Source organism: Phyllobates terribilis, unplaced genomic scaffold (genome assembly GCF_046119375.1).
Source record: "Phyllobates terribilis strain yellow unplaced genomic scaffold, ASM4611937v1 Scaffold_1__5_contigs__length_1240528914, whole genome shotgun sequence".
NCBI lineage: Eukaryota > Metazoa > Chordata > Amphibia > Anura > Dendrobatidae > Phyllobates > Phyllobates terribilis.
This window is the reverse complement of record NW_027362761.1, coordinates 485600257-485619820: the sequence shown is the minus strand read 5'-3', so window position 1 is coordinate 485619820 and position 19564 is coordinate 485600257. Positions and strand designations below refer to the sequence as shown.

The 19564-nt window shown below is 44.4% G+C and overlaps 1 protein-coding gene across 2 annotated transcripts in view; it reads left to right on the top strand.

Annotated features, from left to right (window-relative positions):
- ANKRA2 (ankyrin repeat family A member 2) overlaps positions 1 to 17809 on the top strand; it is a 31044-nt gene extending 13235 nt beyond the window's left edge. For both annotated transcript variants that reach the window (XM_073679765.1, XM_073679773.1), the window contains exons 3-9: positions 3341 to 3499; positions 3684 to 3749; positions 6847 to 6944; positions 7040 to 7165; positions 7257 to 7323; positions 9689 to 9769; positions 16084 to 17809. In XM_073679765.1, coding sequence (XP_073535866.1) covers positions 3341 to 3499; positions 3684 to 3749; positions 6847 to 6944; positions 7040 to 7165; positions 7257 to 7323; positions 9689 to 9769; positions 16084 to 16139 — 653 coding nt within the window. In that variant the 3' untranslated portion in view covers positions 16140 to 17809. The remainder of the gene's footprint in view (positions 1 to 3340; positions 3500 to 3683; positions 3750 to 6846; positions 6945 to 7039; positions 7166 to 7256; positions 7324 to 9688; positions 9770 to 16083) is intronic.
- The last annotated feature ends 1755 nt before the right edge of the window (positions 17810 to 19564 follow it).

Here is a 19564-nt window from a genome sequence, read left to right as displayed (position 1 = left end):
CACAGAATCTATGGGGTTAAGGTCAGGCGAGTTTGCTGTCCAATCAAGCACAGCGATACTGTTTTTACACCAGGAATTGGTACTTTTGGCAGTGTGGACAGGTGCCAAGTCCTGCTGGAGAATGACATTTCCATCTCCAAAAAGCTTGTCGGCAGAGGGAAGCATGAAGTGCTCTAAAATTTCTTGGTAGACGGCTTTTCTGACTTTGGTATTAATAAAACACAGTGGACCTACACCAGCAGATGACATGGCTCCCCAAACCATTACTGATTGTGGAAACTTCACACTAGACCTCAAGCAGCTTGGATTGTGTCCTCTCCACTCTTCCTCCAGACTCTGGGACCTTGATTTCCAAATGAAAATAATTGGAACTCTGGGACCTTGTGAAGTGTGTCAATGACTGCCTTCTGGACATCTGTCAAGTCAGCAATCTTTCCCATGATTGTGGAGCCTACTGAAACAGACTAAGGGACCTTTGTAAACGCTTAGGAAGCCTTTGTGTTTTTTGTTAATTATTTTAATTGACTGAGATAATGACTTTTGTGTTTTCATTGGCTGTAAGCCACAATCATTAACAGAAATAGATCACTCTGTGTGTGTGTGTGTGTGTGTGTGTATATATGTGTGTATATATATATATATATATATATATATATATATATATATATATATTATACAGTACAGACCAAAAGTTTGGACACACCTCATTTAAAGATTTTTCATGACTATGAAAATTGTACATTCACACTGAAGGCATCAAAACTATGAATTAACACACGTGGAATTATATACTTAACAAAAAAGTGTGAAACAGCTGAAAATATGTCTTATATTCTGGGTTCTTCAAAGTATCCACCTTTTGCTTTGATGACTGCTTTGCACACTCTTGGCATTCTCTTGATGAGCTTCAGGAGGTAGTCACCAGAAATGGTCTTCCAACAATCTTGAAGGAGTTCCCAGAGATGCTTGGCACTTGTTGGCCCTTTTGCCTTCACTCTGCGGTCCAGCTCACCCCAAACCATCTCGATTGGGTTCAAGTCTGGTGACTGTGGAGGCCAGGTCATCTGGCGTAGCACCCCATCACTCTCCCTCTTGGTCAAATAGCCCTTACACAGCCTGGAGGTGTGTTTGGGGTCATTGTCCTGTTGAAAAATAAATGATGGTCCAACTAAACGCAAACCAGATGGAATAGCATGCCGCTGCAAGATGCTGTGGTAGCCATGCTGGTTCAGTATGCCTTCAATTTTGAATAAATCCCCAACAGTGTCACCAGCAAAGCACCCCCACACCATCACACCTTCTCCTCCATGCTTCACGGTGGGAACCAGGCATGTAGAGTCCTTCCGTTCACCTTTTCTGCGTCGCACAAAGACACGGTGGTTGGAACCAAAGATCTCAAATTTGGACTCATCAGACCAAAGCACAGATTTCCACTGGTCTAATGTCCATTCCTTGTGTTCTTTAGCCCAAACAAGTCTCGTCTGCTTGTTGCCTGTCCTTAGCAGTGGTTTCCTAGCAGCTATTTTACCATGAAGGCCTGCTGCACAAAGTCTCCTCTTAACAGTTGTTGTAGAGATGTGTCTGCTGCTAGAACTCTGTGTGACATTGACCTGGTCTCTAATCTGAGCTGCTGTTAACCTGCGATTTCTGAGGCTGGTGACTCGGATAAACTTATCCTCAGAAGCAGAGGTGACTCTTGGTCTTCCTTTCCTGGGGCGGTCCTCATGTGAGCCAGTTTCTTTGTAGCGCTTGATGGTTTTTGCAACTGCACTTGGGGACACTTTCAAAGTTTGCCCAATTTTTCGGACTGACTGACCTTCATTTCTTAAAGTAATGATGGCCACTCGTTTTTCTTTACTTAGCTGCTTTTTTCTTGCCATAATACAAATTCTAACAGTCTATTCAGTAGGACTATCAGCTGTGTATCCACCTGACTTCTGCACAACACAACTGATGGTCCCAGCCCCATTTATAAGGCAAGAAATCCCCCTTATTAAACCTGACAGGGCACACCTGTGAAGTGAAAACCATTTCCGGTGACTACCTCTTGAAGCTCATCAAGAGAATGCCAAGAGTGTGCAAAGCAGTCATCAAAGCAAAAGGTGGCTACTTTGAAGAACCTAGAATATGAGACATATTTTCAGTTGTTTCACACTTTTTTGTTAAGTATATAATTCCACATGTGCTAATTCATAGTTTTGATGCCTTCAGTGTGAATGAACAATTTTCATAGTCATGAAAATACAGAAAAATCTATAAATGAGAAGGTGTGTCCAAACTTTTGGTATGTATGTGTGTGTATATGTATGTGTATATATATATATATATATATATATATGTAAAAAAGAGCGTTATTTCAAAATAAAATCTGAACACTAGAATTGCCATTTTTTTTGGTCACCACAATTGTCTGAAAATACAATAAAAGGAAATCGTATGTCAGATGTACCCCAAATTGGAATCAATACGAACATCAGCTCTGCACACATAAAACAAGCCATCACATAGCTCCATAGGCAGAAATTGAAAAATATTTTTATTTTGACCACCAAAATCTAAAAATAAACCCCTTGCACATTTAGCATCGCTGTAATCCTACTGACCTGGGGAATCATGTGCCTGATTATTTTTTTGTACACCATGAACTCAATAAAATCAAAATCCAAAAAACAAAGGCATAATTACATTTTTTGACGTTTTTCATGCCATTATCCAATAAAACGAATGTCATTCAACACTGAAACTCGGACCGCAAAAAGTGAGCTTTTATTTGGCTATGTCAACGGAAAAATAAAAAGATTACAGCTTTTAGAACAATGGAGGGAAAAACAAAGGCACAAAAATTGTCATTGTCATTAGAGGGCTAGATTAAGTTCCCAGCAAAGAGGATCGCCTTGTCGTTGCTGCTGGGCATGCATTAATTGGTCAATTTATACACTAAGTATCTTCGTTTTTTCCTGTTTTGTAGAGCAGTAATGCAATTCCAATTTCATGTTTGCATGCTATAGCAACTTGAGTGCAACTTTATTTGTTAATTACAAATTTGTCTGTCATGATAATGAGGCTGCTGAAAACTCTTTCTGAGAGGACAGGATATACGAGTCGAAAACAGCCCCAGTGGCTAGTGTTAAAATTGTAAGATTGCAATTTTATTTTATAATGCAGATTGTAATATATAAAAAAAAAATCATTTAACAAAAAAACCTGATCTACACAATAGGTCTTTTTCTGATGTTGCATATCCTTTAACACTGTTGTAATATCCTAACAATTACTCCAGTCGTCTTATTATCTTATCACACAGGATTTTTTTAATAATGACTTTTCCTTTACTTTCCAGCTGAATGCAATATCCACACCTCGCCGTCTCCCGGTATACAGGTCAGACATGTGTACACCCCATCAACCACCAAACATTTCTCTCCCATCAAGCAGTCCACCACACTGACGAACAAGCACCGAGGCAACGAGGTGTCCACTACGCCCCTGCTGGTGAATTGTAAGTACTCTGCTCGTCATCTCCTCTGCTGGGGGTATCACTTTGCAGATGGACCTGCTATTTCAGGATATGCATTATTACTAATAGGAAGCTATTGTCCATTTAAACTTGAAGATGATCCGTCTACAAATATAATTATCACATGTTTCTTATGCTATAAACTCAGTTTTTGTCTCTTGCACAGCTCTGTCTGTTCACCAGTTGGCTGCTCAGGGGGAGATGGTGTATCTGGCAAGTCGTCTTGAACAGGGTAAAGCATAAAACTCCTTACTGGCCACCGCAAAAACTGAAAGTTGGGGAACCGGGTCTTCCATTTACCTCCAGCTGCAAGACAATGGCTAGGGGGAGTTAAAGGATCATACTCATTATCTGTAGGAGCACACCACTCCCCAGCCTCCTGGCTTCCAGTGGTGTGGAGGAGAGTGTACTCCTGATTGTTTGACATTGAGAGCCGACTGTGTAAGCAGAGGCAGCTTTCTCTCGGCACCATCAGCGATCCTGGCATGCTTCAGAGTGGCTCTTACAAGCTCTATAGAAAAGAGATTGTCAACGCTGTGCTCCTTGCCTAGAAGACTGGTAACCGGTAAACAAAATAAAAAATCCTTCATTGAGAATGGAGAGGATATTTTGCAACAAGTAAATTGCAAATTTGCTTGTTTTTACAAGCACTTTGCAACTTTAACCATTTATGTTGTTGAGAAAACTGATGCCTGTGGTAGACAGAAGTGGTTTAGTACATTTCTAGCCTGTTCTGTCAGTTCCTATAGACATGGAATGGTGCAGTGTCAGGACTGATGGGGGAAGGGGGCTGAGGATTGTGGTGTGGGGGGGAGCTGTGGATCGTGGTGTGTGTGTGTGTGTGTGTGTGTGTGTGTGTGTGTGTGTGTGTGTGTGTGTGTGTGAAGGGGGGGGCTGAGGATCGTGGTGTGTGTGTGGGGGGGGGGTGGCTGAGGATCGTGGTGTGTGTGTGTGTGGGGGGGGGGCTGAGGATCGTGGGGGGGGGCTGAGGATCGTGGGGGGGGGGGCTGAGGATCGTGGTGTGTGTGTGTGTGGGGGGGTGGCTGAGGATCGTGGTGTGTGTGGGGGGGGTGGCTGAGGATCGTGGTGTGTGTGGGGGGGAGCTGAGGATCGTGGTGTGTGTGGGGGGGGTGGCTGAGGATCGTGGTGTGTGTGGGGGGGAGCTGAGGATCGTGGTGTGTGTGTGTGGGGGGGAGCTGAGGATCGTGGTGTGTGTGTGTGGGGGGGAGCTGAGGATCGTGGTGTGTGTGTGGGGGGGAGCTGAGGATCGTGGTGTGTGTGTGGGGGGGAGCTGAGGATCGTGGTGTGTGTGTGGGGGGGAGCTGAGGATCGTGGTGTGTGTGTGGGGGGGAGCTGAGGATCGTGGTGTGTGTGTGGGGGGGAGCTGAGGATCGTGGTGTGTGTGTGGGGGGGAGCTGAGGATCGTGGTGTGTGTGGGGGGGAGCTGAGGATCGTGGTGTGTGTGGGGGGGAGCTGAGGATCGTGGTGTGTGTGGGGGGGAGCTGAGGATCGTGGTGTGTGTGTGTGGGGGGGAGCTGAGGATCGTGGTGTGTGTGTGTGGGGGGGAGCTGAGGATCGTGGTGTGTGTGTGGGGGGGAGCTGAGGATCGTGGTGTGTGTGTGGGGGGGAGCTGAGGATCGTGGTGTGTGTGTGGGGGGGAGCTGAGGATCGTGGTGTGTGTGTGGGGGGGAGCTGAGGATCGTGGTGTGTGTGTGGGGGGGAGCTGAGGATCGTGGTGTGTGTGTGGGGGGGAGCTGAGGATCGTGGTGTGTGTGGGGGGGAGCTGAGGATCGTGGTGTGTGTGGGGGGGAGCTGAGGATCGTGGTGTGTGGGGGGGAGCTGAGGATCGTGGTGTGTGTGTGGGGGGGGGGGCTGAGGATCGTGGTGTGTGTGGGGGGGGTGGCTGAGGATCGTGGTGTGTGTGGCGGGGAGCTGAGGATCGTGGTGTGTGTGGCGGGGAGCTGAGGATCGTGGTGTGTGTGGCGGGGAGCTGAGGATCGTGGTGTGTGTGGGGGGGAGCTGAGGATCGTGGTGTGTGGGGGGGAGCTGAGGATCGTGGTGTGTGTGGGGGGGGGGGTGGCTGAGGATCGTGGTGTGTGTGGGGGGGGAGCTGAGGATCGTGGTGTGTGTGTGTGTGTGTGTGTGTGTGGGGGGGAGCTGAGGATCGTGGTGGGGGGGGAGCTGAGGATCGTGGTGTGTGTGGGGGGGAGCTGAGGATCGTGGTGTGTGTGTGTGGGGGGGAGCTGAGGATCGTGGTGTGTGTGTGTGGGGGGGAGCTGAGGATCGTGGTGTGTGTGTGGGGGGGAGCTGAGGATCGTGGTGTGTGTGTGGGGGGGAGCTGAGGATCGTGGTGTGTGTGTGGGGGGGAGCTGAGGATCGTGGTGTGTGTGTGGGGGGGAGCTGAGGATCGTGGTGTGTGTGTGGGGGGGAGCTGAGGATCGTGGTGTGTGTGGGGGGGAGCTGAGGATCGTGGTGTGTGTGGGGGGGAGCTGAGGATCGTGGTGTGTGGGGGGGAGCTGAGGATCGTGGTGTGTGTGTGGGGGGGGGGGGCTGAGGATCGTGGTGTGTGTGGGGGGGGTGGCTGAGGATCGTGGTGTGTGTGGCGGGGAGCTGAGGATCGTGGTGTGTGTGGCGGGGAGCTGAGGATCGTGGTGTGTGTGTGGCGGGGAGCTGAGGATCGTGGTGTGTGTGGGGGGGAGCTGAGGATCGTGGTGTGTGGGGGGGAGCTGAGGATCGTGGTGTGTGTGGGGGGGGGGTGGCTGAGGATCGTGGTGTGTGTGGGGGGGGAGCTGAGGATCGTGGTGTGTGTGTGTGTGTGTGTGTGTGGGGGGGAGCTGAGGATCGTGGTGGGGGGGGGAGCTGAGGATCGTGGTGTGGGGGGGGGGAGCTGAGGAGCGTGGTGTGGGGGGGGGGAGCTGAGGAGCGTGGTGTGGGGGGGGGGAGCTGAGGAGCGTGGTGTGGGGGGGGGGAGCTGAGGAGCGTGGTGTGGGGGGGGGAGCTGAGGAGCGTGGTGTGGGGGGGGAGCTGAGGAGCGTGGTGTGGGGGGGGAGCTGAGGGGCGTGGTGTGGGGGGGGGGGGAGCTGAGGGGCGTGGTGTGGGGGGGCTGAGGAGCGTGGTGGTGGGGGGGGCGGGCTGAGGGGCGTGGTGTGGGGGGAGCTGAGGAGCGTGGTGGTGGGGGGGGAGCTGAGGATCGTGGTGGTGGGGGGGTGCTGAGGATTGTTCAGGGCTAGGATAGGTGGGAGCCGAGTTTCGGTTGAACTCTCACTGAGCTGGCACTTATCACCTATGATGTGTGCTAAAGAAAAAAATTGTCTTTAACCTCCTACCAGAAAACGTGATCAACCTGACAGACGAAGAAGGATTCACACCGCTAATGTGGGCCGCAGCTCACGGACAGATCGCCGTTGTGGAGTTTCTACTTCAGAATGTAAGAAATTGAAAGAGCTTTAAAATAATTTGCACATATTGAATACAAAAGGCTCTGAAAATATATTTATACTCTGATCTCTATCCTTTGTTTAGGGTGCGGATCCTCAAGTCCTCGGGAAAGGTCGCGAAAGTGCTCTGTCCCTGGCATGTAGCAAAGGCTACACAGATATTGTGAAAATGCTGGTGGAGTGTGGAGTGGATGTGAACGAGTACGACTGGGTAAGATCAGCACATGAAAATATCATAAAATGCATGTAGTGAGATGAGCACGCAGATTTACTATGTCTACCCCATGACACCTTCTTTACAGAATGGAGGAACGCCCTTGTTATATGCTGTCCATGGCAATCACGTGAAATGTGTGAAAATTCTTCTAGGTGAGTATCTGAGCGATGTCAGGATGTAGGGATACGTGGCCGTATGGTGTTCACACACGCTTGTCTTTGAGCATTTAAATTTCTTATCATTTTTGTTCATACTGTATGATTCCGATTCATCGAGATTGGTGATTTGTTTGTCGGTGGTGTGCAAATATTTTCCACAACTCAACTTTGTGCAAAATGTTTGCTGCTAGTCAAAGTGACCATTTGATGTATCGGCCCCGATGTGTTTTGTTTTCTTTCTTTTTGAAGTTTTGTAGAAAATCCTTTGACAAAACAATGTATCCAAAACATGCTGAGCTTAGAGGAAATTCCACCAAGTGTAAAAATGCTACAAAAACCTGTTAAGCTGTCTAAACTTTAGACGGCTTAGACTTGGACTTGATAGTCTTAATGTGGCACATTTATCATACTGCCTCCTGCTATTTGATAAGTTTGGCGCATCATTAAATGTCCAGTGTAAGTTTACATCCCCTATTACTTGGCTCACTATTTTACACCAGATTGTGGGGCAATTTTGGCACACGAGGGTCACAATTTAGGGCTCTCCCTCCACCCACTTTCCAAACAGAACATGTTCCCTTGTCAAGTGTGTTTAAAGCACATAGTAAATGCGGTGCCCGGCATGTAAGGCTGTTTATTATGCACATTAAAGGGAACATGTCATGTTGGAAGCCGCATCTGATCTGCAGACCAGATCTTATAGAGCAGGAGGAGCTGATCAGATTGTTATACATTTTGGTTGAAAAAGATTCAGTATCACTTACATTTTATTAATTGATATTTATATGCATATGAATCCAGTGGGTGGTCCTACTAGTGATTGACAGTATCTTCTGTATAACTGTGCATTCAGAGAGTGCTGTCAATCACTAGTAGGACTGCCCACTGGACTCATATGCATATAAATATTAGGAATTGCAATTAATAAATTGCAAGTTACACTGAATCTTTTCCAACAAGCCTATATATCATTCTGCTCAGCTTCTCCTCCTGTCCACAGATCAGACTGCATGTACAATATGACAGGTTCCCTTTAATCCAGAATTCTGGCACATGTAGCTCACTAATTCAACCGCAGTGTACGTGGTATTTCTGGTCTTCTCCCTAGTAATGATTTCCATGTTGGAAAGTGCCGTCTTTATACCAAACAGTAATCTGATGTAGGAGAAAACGTACAATCCCTCTGTGTCATAAGACCTCGGCTAAGCCGTGCTGATCAGCTATTCCTGACTACCAGCAGAATTGTGAATTCAGCTCTGCACCCTAGAAGGGAATCCGCAGAAAACTGATCAGATTCAGCTCTGGTGGAAAACAAGTGATGTCGCTCTATATATGTGACCTCCAACGGGGTGTCCTTGGGTGAACACATATTGCAATCATTTCACTGCCAGGGACTTATGGAAAATGTCATCAATTTAAACATTTGCTAAAATATTAGGACTAATTTAGTTCTTTATATTATTAATCCAGATTATTAACTACAATATTGACTTTCAAATGATATCAGACTCAGTATTCTGGATGGAAAGCTGGAAGTGACCTCTGTAAGAAATCTCACAGCCTGCTACTGTCACCTCCAGGGGTACAGCCTCCAGGAGGGAGTTACAGGAGCTTTTCCTCATGGTATCACCCCTTCTTACTAATCAGAGAGGGGGTGTGCTCTGCAATCGTCACATTTAGTGGGGACATTTTTTTGGTTTCTACCAAAGAGTATGAAGATCACCCCCATGTTCACCAGCATCTGGATCATGGAGATCTTTGATCTTTCCAGTTCTGGTGAATATTTGGTGATGTGAATGTAGTCAGGCATACGTAGCCTGTGTGGGCACAGCACATTTTGTACTTTTATTACTAGGAGATGTCATATCTCTCATATGGCTGTCAGCAGCACTCTCTCATTAAAGGGACGTGACATCTGTAGGCCAAGTAATCTGACCTGCAAAAATCCAAAATGTAGAAAAAAAAAAGTCTATTTTTCTCCATTTAGGGTTCTGCTTGGGTCAGACTTAGCCACACACATTATATTTTTATCTGTTTTTACAAAACTTTGCATTGTGTTTCAAAAATGCACAAAGGTGCTGATGATTGGAAAGTGCTAGGTGGCTTTTTCACAACTAGCTGGGGGTCATAATGTTTCGCTATGGGGTTATAATATGGTTTCTGTATCATTTAGAATTCCAGATTTAGTTGTGTTCCTAAATACTAGGTAAATGGTTAAACAGAAAGCAGATTACACATGCAGGTAGTCCCATCAGACTGAGCAGGTCACAGGTGGGTAGTTATGTGAGAAAGTATTTTTGGGAAACTTTTCGAGCCTGGTATTGACTTTAGCTGAATGATATTATGTTATTATTGGCAGAGAATGGGGCAGATCCGACCATTGAGACCGACTCTGGCTATAACTCCATGGACCTGTCTGTCGCTCTGGGCCACAGGAGTGGTAAGTTATGTACCCGCAGCAAACAACCCTCTGGGTCCAGGTCCAAATCTATTCATCTTGTGTACACAGAAGTGATTGTGTTTCCTCCCACATAAACAGCGAGATCGGCATCATGCTCCTTCCTGTCAGTATCTGGTCAATATTGCGAAAATGCTGTGATGTCACTAAGTCAATAGAAAGCCATGCTGTAAATATTATCTGAGGACATTGCTGTATAATGGGTGATTTATGGTTGGGTTCCTATAGATAGATTACACACACAACATCTAGACACAAGGCTGCTTAAATTACCTAATAGCCAATTGCCCAATGGCAGTAACCACCTTCATACAGTTATTGCTGATATCGCCCGTTTACATATTTACATATGGGACCATTAAGTGTTGGGAATCCTCCGAAGCAACTGCAGCTTTCCCGTCACTGTCAGTTGATTGTCAGGTTTTTCACCGGCCCGACCTGCAGAGATTCTGCTGATCGCTGAGATTCTTCTGAGCAGAGATTCACCAGGCTTCATCAGAAGAGGCACTGGGGATGCTGGCAGGTAGGAGGAGGTCCGCAGGACTGGTGGCCACGGACTACCAACGAGGTCGCTGGACCAGAGACCTGCAAATGGCTTTGATCACTTTTAATATATACCTGGGTTAAATGGCTTGTCTTGTAAAAATAAGTTATCAGCTTTCCACAGGATAGGTGATAATTTATTGATCGGTTGGGGGTCTGCTGAGGTCACACTGGTCAGCCGAATGGAGAATTTTTATCCTTGTTAGAACAGGTGGGGGCGTTTGCGTGGTTATGTTCTGGTACTGAGTGGACGCATGTGAGTAGAGCTCCCGATATCCTGGACAGATCTCCTGCTTAGACACCCATATTCCCTGACAGTAACTGCTCTATACCGATGGAGGAGGGGGGAAGAGTCTGTAGTGGTGCTGTGCAAGACAGACTTCGATGCCCAGGAACTGCTGCACTACGGTCAGGAGAATTTTGGCACTTGGCGCGCTGCCTAATTTTATACAGTTTGTATGGAAAGTATTCAGACCCCTTTAAATTTTTCACTCTTGTTTCATTGCAGCCATTTGGTAAATTCTAAAAAGTTAATTTTTTTCTCATTAAAGTACACTTTGCACCCCATCTTGACTACAAAAAAAACAGAAATGTAGAAATTTTTGCAGATTTATTAAAAAAGAAAAACGGAAAGATCACATGGTCATAAGTATTCAGACCCTTTGTTCAGTATTGAGTAGAAGCACCCTTTTGAGCTAGTCAAGCCATGAGTCTTCTTGGGAATGATGCAACAAGTTTTTCACACCTGGATTTGGGGATCCTCTGCTATTCTTCCTTGCAGATCCTCTCCAGTTCCGTCCGGTTGGATGATGAACGTTGGTGGACAGCCATTTCCAAGTCTCTCCAGAGATGCTCAATTGGGTTTAGGTCAGGGCTCTGGCTGGGCCAGTCAAGAATGGTCAGAGTTGTTCTGAAGCTACTTCTTTCTTATTTTAGCTGTGTGCTCAGGGTCATTGTCTTGTTGGAAGGTGAACCTTTGGCCAAGTCTGAGGTCCAGAGCACTCTGGAAGAGGTTTTCATCCAGGATATCTCTGTACTTGTCCGCATTCATGTTTCCTTCAATTGCAACCAGTCGTCCTGTCCCTGTAGCTGATAAACACCCCCATAGCATGATACTGCCACCACCATGTTTGACTGTTGAGATTGTATTGGACAGGTGAGCAGTGCCTGGTTTTCTCCACACATACCGCTTAGAATTATTACCAAAAAGTTCTATCTTCTCAGAGAATCTTATTTCTCATAGTCTGGGAGTCCTTCATGTGTTTTTGAGCAAACTCTATGCGGGCTTTCATATGTCTTGCACTGAGGAAGGCTTCCGTCAGGCCACTTTGCCATAAAGACCCGACTGGTGGAGGGCTGCAGTGATAGTTGACTTTGTGGAACTTTCTCCTATCTCCTTTCTGCATCTCTGGAGCTCAGACACAGTGATCTTGGGGTTCTTCTTTACCTCTCTCACCAAGGCTCTTCTCCCACAGTTGCTCAGTTTGGCTGGAAGGCCAGATCTAGGAAGACTTCTGGTGGTCCCAAGCTTCTTCCATTTAAGGATTATGGAGGCCACTGTGCTCTTAGGAACCTTGAGTAATGTAGAAATTCTTTTGTAACCTTGACCAGATCTGTGCCTTGCCACAATTCTGTCTCTGAGCTCCTTGGGCAGTTCCTTTGAGCTTATGATTCTCATTTGGTCTGACATGCACTGTGAGCTGTGAGGTCTTATATAGACAGGTGTGTGCCTTTCCAAATCAAGTCCTATCAGTTTAATTAAACACAGCTGGACTCCAGTGAAGGAGTAGAACCATCTCAAGGAGGATCACAAGGAAATGGACATCATGTGACTTAAATATGAGTGTCTGAGCAAAGGGTCTGAATACATATGACCATGTGATATTTCAGTTTTTCTTTTTTAATAAATTGGCAAAAATGTATACATTTCTATTTTTTGTCAGTCAATATGGGGTGCAGAGTGTACTTTAATGAGAAAAAAAATGAACTTTTTAGAATTTACCAAATGGCTGCATTGAAACAAAGTGGAACATTTAAAGGGGTCTGAATACTTTCCATACCCACTGTATATAAATATTTTTTTTGCCATACAAATATAAAAAAGCATTTTTTAGTATAGCTTTTATTTATATATGTATGTGTATATATAATTTTTTTTTTATATATTTTTTTTTTTACTGTTCACATTTCGAACCATATAACCTTTTGAATGAATTCTCCCGGTTAGTATGGTCATGTGGATATTGAATATGTGTAGGTTTATCATATGTGTAGATTTTTTTGTTTGTTTGTTTTTTTGCGATGGGGATATATACAGTTATATGAAAAAGTTTGGGCACCCCTATTAATCTTAAGCTTAATGTTTTATAAAAATTGGTGTTTTTGCAACAGCTATTTCAGTTTGATATATGTAATAACTGTTGGACACAGTAATGTTTCTGCCTTGAAATGAGGTTTATTGTACTAACAGAAAATGTGCAATCTGCATTCAAACAAAATTTGACAGGTGCATAAGTATGGGCACCTCACCAGAAAAGTGACATTAATATTTAGTAGATCCTCCTTTTGCAAAAATAACAGCCTCTAGTCGCTTCCTGTAGCTTTTAATGATTTCCTGGATCCTGGATGAAGGTATTTTTGACCATTCCTCTTTACAAAACAATTCAAGTTCAGCTAAGTTTGATGGTCGCCGAGCATGGACAGCCCTCTTCAAATGATCCCACAGATGTTCAATGATATTCAGGTCTAGGGACTGGGATGGCCATTCCAGAACATTGTAATTGTTCCTCTGCATGAATGCCTGAGTAGATTTGGAGCGGTGTTTTGGATCATTGTCTTGCTGAAAGATCCATCCCCTGCGTAACTTCAAACTTGTCACTGATTCTTGAACATTACTGTCAAGAATCTGCTGATACTGAGTGTAATCCATGCGTCCCTCAACTTTAACAAGATTCCCGGTGCCGGCATTGGCCACATAGCCCCAAAGCATGATGGAACCTCCACCAAATTTTACTGTGGGTAGCAAGTGTTTTTCTTGGAGTGCTATGTTTTTTTGCCGCCATGCATAACGCCTTTTTGTATGACCAAACAACTCAATCTTGGTTTCATCAGTCCACAGGACCTTCTTCCAAAAAGAAATTGGCTTCTCCAAATGTGCTTTTGCATACCTCAGCCGACTCTGTTTGTGGCGTGCTTGCAGAAACGGCTTCTTTCGCATCACTCTCCCATACAGCTTCTCCTTGTGCAAAGTGCGTTGTATAGTTGACCGATGCACAGTAACACCATCTGCAGCAAGTTGATGCTGCAGCTCTCTGGAGGTGGTCTGAGGATTGTCCTTGACTGATCTCACCATTCTTCTTCTCTGCCTTTCTGATGTTTTTCTTGGCCTGCCACTTCTGGCCTTAACAAGAACTGTCCCTGTGTTCTTCCATTTCCTTACTATGTTCCTCACAGTGGAAACTGACAGGTTAAATCGCTGAGACAGCTTTTTGTATCCTTCCCCTGAACAACTATGTTGAATAATCTTTGTTTTCAGATCATTTGACAGTTGTTTTGAGGAGCCCATGATGCCACTCTTCAGAGGAGATTCAAACAGGAGAACAACTTGCAAGTGACCACTTTAAGTAGCTTTTCTCATGATTGCATACACCTGGCTATGAAGTTCAAAGCTCAATGAGGTTACAAAACCAAAAAAATGCTTTAGTAAGTCAGTAAAAAGTAGGTAGGAGTATTTAAAACAAGAAAATGATAAGGGTGCCCATACTTATGCACCTGTCAAATTTAGTTTGAATGCAGATTGCACATTTTCTGTTAGTACAATAAACCTCATTTCAAGGCAGAAACATTACTGTGTCCAACAGTTATTACATATATCAAACTGAAATAGCTGTTGCAAAAACACCAATTTTTATAAAACATTAAGCTTAAGATTAATAGGGGTGCCCAAACTTTTTCATATAAATAAATAAATAAATATATATATATATATATATATATATATATATATATATATATATATATATATATATATATATATATATATATATATATATATATATATATATATATATTTATAATATTTTACCACATATTTTACATAATTTCTCTCCGAAGAGATCATAAAACATTTGTAGGGAAAATATATATATTTTTCATTATTGTTCATTTTTCAAATGTAACTGGCACATCCATAGGAGCATCTACGGGGAAAATCAGTCCACTAACGTGACCTTAGTCACTGGCAGAGCTGATCTGGGCCTACTGGGGACCATTAGCACTGCTATGCCGGAGAGACACCCAGAAATGATATTATTGCCAGGTCCTACAGAAGACGCAGCATTACCAATGCTTCTACTCACTGCACAGCGCTCACTGAGAGTAGTGTAGCCGGCAAAAAAGAAGATAGAAGAGTTAATAAATGGCCGGGGTCTGTGGTGCAGGGCCAATAGCCAATTTACAGAGTTTAAGCCACGTAGTGAATGTTACAAATTTTTCTGCAAAGAAAAAAAAATAGCAGGATTGCTGTTTTTTGTGCATTCCCTTCCAGAAATTAATAAGTTTATATGTACCCAAAAAGTGCCACAGTAAAAGATAATGCTTGGTGTTAGGACTCGCAAGTATGGGGACCCTTGACTTTGGGTTACGAGCTTGCGTATTTTGGCCAAAATATCAACCAAAACCTCATATGGTGTATTTATCTTATACACTATTTTTCATCTTTTTTGCACATTTTTATGCAGGATGTGGCCAGGCCTCTTTAGTGGTGGCTGGGTGAATTGGGGCGTCTGTCCTGTGGGAGTGCACGTATATGCTGCAGGGCAACCCGCCTGATCTAATAGTATGGGCGTCATCAATAGGCTGCAAGCCTGACACTGTGCATCTCCCATATCTGTGTGACTGGCTCCTTATGCAGACTCCATCGGTGTGCATGTATAATACTACACAGCCACCCCCTCCATGATTTGGTAGGTTAGTGAGTGGCTGTTTCCATCAGTATTTTGCACATGTGCTGCCCCCTCCTTTATCATGGAGGCTTGCTGCATCCTGCAGTGCATTAGTAATCTGACCCGGTGTTGGTAAGGCATTATCTTTTACTGTGATGTTTTTTGAAATTATGTCCAATGTTCGCCATTTTTAATGTTTAGTACCCAAAGTGCCATTGATAATACAACTTATTCCACCAAAGAAACCCTCATACGTCTAGATATAAAGTCTTTGAGGAACAAACAGGCCTTATTGTTAAAGGGGTTGTCCATAATTTGGTTACAAGTCTGTGACTGCCGTCTTGTGGATCCTCACATCGCGCATGCTGCTCATTGTGAGGATTGTTCGGTGCCGCCACTAGTAACGGCGATCATGCGACCGTAGGTATGGGATTTGCATACTCCCAGCCACACTCCGACTAGACTGTATCCATCCACGCTCAGTACACTTGTAGTGTGCGAGGCCGCACACATCTAGTCGGCATGTGCCTGTATGTATACAAATCATAAACTTAGTCACCACACGCCGCTCCCGGTGCTGCAGAATCCTCAATGTGCAGTGCGCGCAACGTGAAGATTCACAAGTCTGCAGTCACTCTGTGTAGCCTAAGGCCGGACAACTTCTATAAGGGGTTAGGCACTCTTTCACACTCTTTTCTTAATGAATAAAGTACCCTGCCATTTATTTCTTTTCTGTAAGATGCAGATGTTTGATGTACCTGTGTTACATCCTATCACCGCACACTTACAGGCTTCTCCTTACTGTTTCAGTTCAACAAGTCATCGAGAATCACCTTCTGCAGCTTCTTCAAAGTATCAAAGAATAATGGACACTTTTATACAACAGAGAGAAGATGTGGATTGTTTATATCATGCAGTGAAGTGTTGTTATTCCTTTTTCACCAATGGAGAAATGATGTTTTAACACTTTTTACTATAGATTTCCTGCTGATGTTGGACAAAGAGCGGCTTCTAGCAGAATCTCATCATCAGCTGTATGAGGAAACCTTTCAGTCCCATGTAGATCTTTGCACCAGTCATCATCCCAATCATTCACCACTCCGCTCAAAAGCTCAGACTAAAGATGGCTGGAAATATATGATTTGAGTTGCCAGATTTGGTGCCTACTGGGGAGACAATTAGCGGTCCGTCTTCTATTCTTAGACTGTGCTGCCATGTATATCAGTTACACACAGTTTTACAATGATCTGGCATAGCTGGATTATAAAACATTGCAAGCATCTATTTCTGACCTGCCTCTAGGACCAATCTGAGGCAAAAACTAATGCTACGGATGGCTAGGAATAATCAAATAGATTTATTAATGATCCTATAGATTGATCAGTTCTGTTATCAGTATCCCTTAGGTTTTTCTCTGCTACACTGAAGGGGGGGCTCCAAATTGCCTGATATTTAAGGCCGCATTCACACATCTGTATGTCATGGTCTGAGTATGGACTGATGTCCGGTCTGGCTACCGGTCTCCTGATCCCAACTTGATAGCCTCATAAATGTTTATACAACTGACAAGTTTGGGTCAGTAGTCCTGCGACCAGTCCAGGAATCACGGCCCATACTCAGACCATGGCATCCGGCCTAAGAATCAGACCTTAGATGAAGAATGTCAGGCCTGTGTGAAAGCTAGTTACCCCTTCCCTCACTGTAGGATAATGGCCAGTTTACTTCTAGACACTTCAAGCCTGGGCCTCATGATCATTACCAATGCAGTGACGCATCAACAGTTTTATGCTATTGTACATCTTTGAAGGAAACTCAAAACTTGGGGATTATAGACTGGTCATTCTTGTTCTTTACGAATAACTGGAGTTTGCTTATTTAAAGGGGTCTTATTACCGCCTCTTTAAGAACTTCCTGATTACTGCAGTTCCAGCACTTGATCCCCTTGTAATACATAGACAGCCCAAGTCTGCCGTGATGAGGACTGCTGCTTCTTAGCAACTCTCTTCTCAGGGCCAACCTCTGTGACGTCTTCATACCTTTTATTATTTAACTTGTTGTAAGGAAAAAAAAAAAATGTTTACACCCAAAATGGTAAAATTATATATCTGTTACCCACCTTGTCTGTTTAGAAGACTGTGACATGACTATTCTAGTATATTTTTCCTATGTGAATAAGACAGATCAATCACAGCCAGCTACAGCATGTATCTAAAGATGCATCACACTTGTCCTGCGACTGACATGATGTGTCAGTAATAGAGATGGGCATGAACGGCTGCAGGGGAACGGTAAGGAATTCAAAAGCTATAATAAGATGTTGATCACCTTTAAAGGGGTTCTCCATGAATGTAATAAAATGGCCGCCGTCACGTTATTCAAAGAGCAGCCCATCCCAGTCATGGGCTGCAGTCTGAAAATATACTGCTCCTGAGAAATGTGTCTCAACTGACAGAGGAGCTGTGTTGTAAGCACACACAGTACAGACCAAAAGTTTGGACACACCTTCTCATTTAAAGATTTTTCTGTATTTTCATGACTATGAAAATTGTACATTCACACTGAAGGCATCAAAACTATGAATTGACACATGTGGAATTATATACTTAACAAAAAAGTGTGAAACAACGGAAAATATGTCATATATTCTAGGTTCTTCAAAGTAGCCACCTTTGGCTTTGATGACTGCTTTGCACATTCTTGGCATTCTCTTGATGAGCTTCAAGAGGTAGTCACCGGAAATGGTTTTCACTTCACAGGTGTGCCCTGTCAGGTTTAATAAGTGGGATTTCTTGCCTTATAAATGGGGTTGGGACCATCAGTTGTGTTGTGCAGAAGTCGGGTGGATACACAGCTGATAGTCCTACTGAATAGACTGTTAGAATTTGTATTATGGCAAGAAAAAAGCAGCTAAGTAAAGAAAAACGAGTGGCCATCATTACTTTAAGAAATGAAGGTCAGTTAGTCCGAAAAATTGGGAAAACTTTGAAAGTGTCCTCAAGTGCAGTTGCAAAAACCATCAAGCGCTACAAAGAAACTGGCTCACATGAGGACCGCCCCAGGAAAGGAAGACCAAGAGTCACCTCTGCTTCTGAGGATAAGTTTATCCGAGTCACCAGCCTCAGAAATCGCAGGTTAACAGCAGCTCAGATTAGAGACCAGGTCAATGCCACACAGAGTTCTAGCAGCAGACACATCTCTACAACAACTGTTAAGAGGAGACTTTGTGCAGCAGGCCTTCATGGTAAAATAGCTGCTAGAAAACCACTGCTAAGGACAGGCAACCAACAGAAGACACTTGTTTGGGCTAAAGAACACAAGGAATGGACATTAGACCAGTGGAAATCTGTGCTTTGGTCTGATGAGTCCAAATTTGAGATCTTTGGTTCCAACCACCGTGTCTTTGTGCGACGCAGAACAGGTGAACGGATGGACTCTACATGCCTGGTTCCTACCGTGAAGCATGGAGGAGGAGGTGTGATGGTGTGGGGTGCTTTGCTGGTGACACTGTTGGGGATTTATTCAAAATTGAAGGCATACTGAACCAGCATGGCTACCACAGCATCTTGCAGCGGCATGCTATTCCATCCGGTTTGCATTTAGTTGGACCATCATTTATTTTTCAACAGTACAATGACCCCAAACACACCTCCAGGCTGTGTAAGGGCTATTTGACCGAGAAGGAGAGTGATGGGGTGCTACTCTAGATGACCTGGCCTCCACAGTCACCAGACCTGAACCCAATTGAGATGGTTTGGGGTGAGCTGGACCGCAGAGTGGAGGCAAAAGGGCCAACAAGTGCTAAGCATCTCTGGGAACTCCTTCAAGTTTGTTGGAAGACCATTTCCGGTGACTACCTCTTGAAGCTCATCAAGAGAATGCCAAGAGTGTGCAAAGCAGTCAAAGCAAAAGGTGGCTACTTTGAAGAACCTAGAATATAAGACATATTTTCAGTTGTTTCACACTTTTTTGTTAAGTATATAATTCCACATGTGTTAATTCATAGTTTTGATGCCTTCAGTGTGAATGTACAATTTTCATAGTCCTGAAAATACAAAAAAATGTTTAAATGAGAAGGTGTGTCCAAACTTTTGGTCTGTACTGTACCTTAGTGAGAACTTCAACTCCAACCTGAGTCCTTTGTGCTCTGTCAATCAGCCAATGAGAAGATAAATTTCTTATCCCGTCACATACTTCTCCAGCTGCTCACAGGTATGTGTGCTTTTGATACAGGTCCTCTGTCATTGAGACACAGATCTTGAGAGCAATGTTTCTGCAGACTGCAGCCCATCCT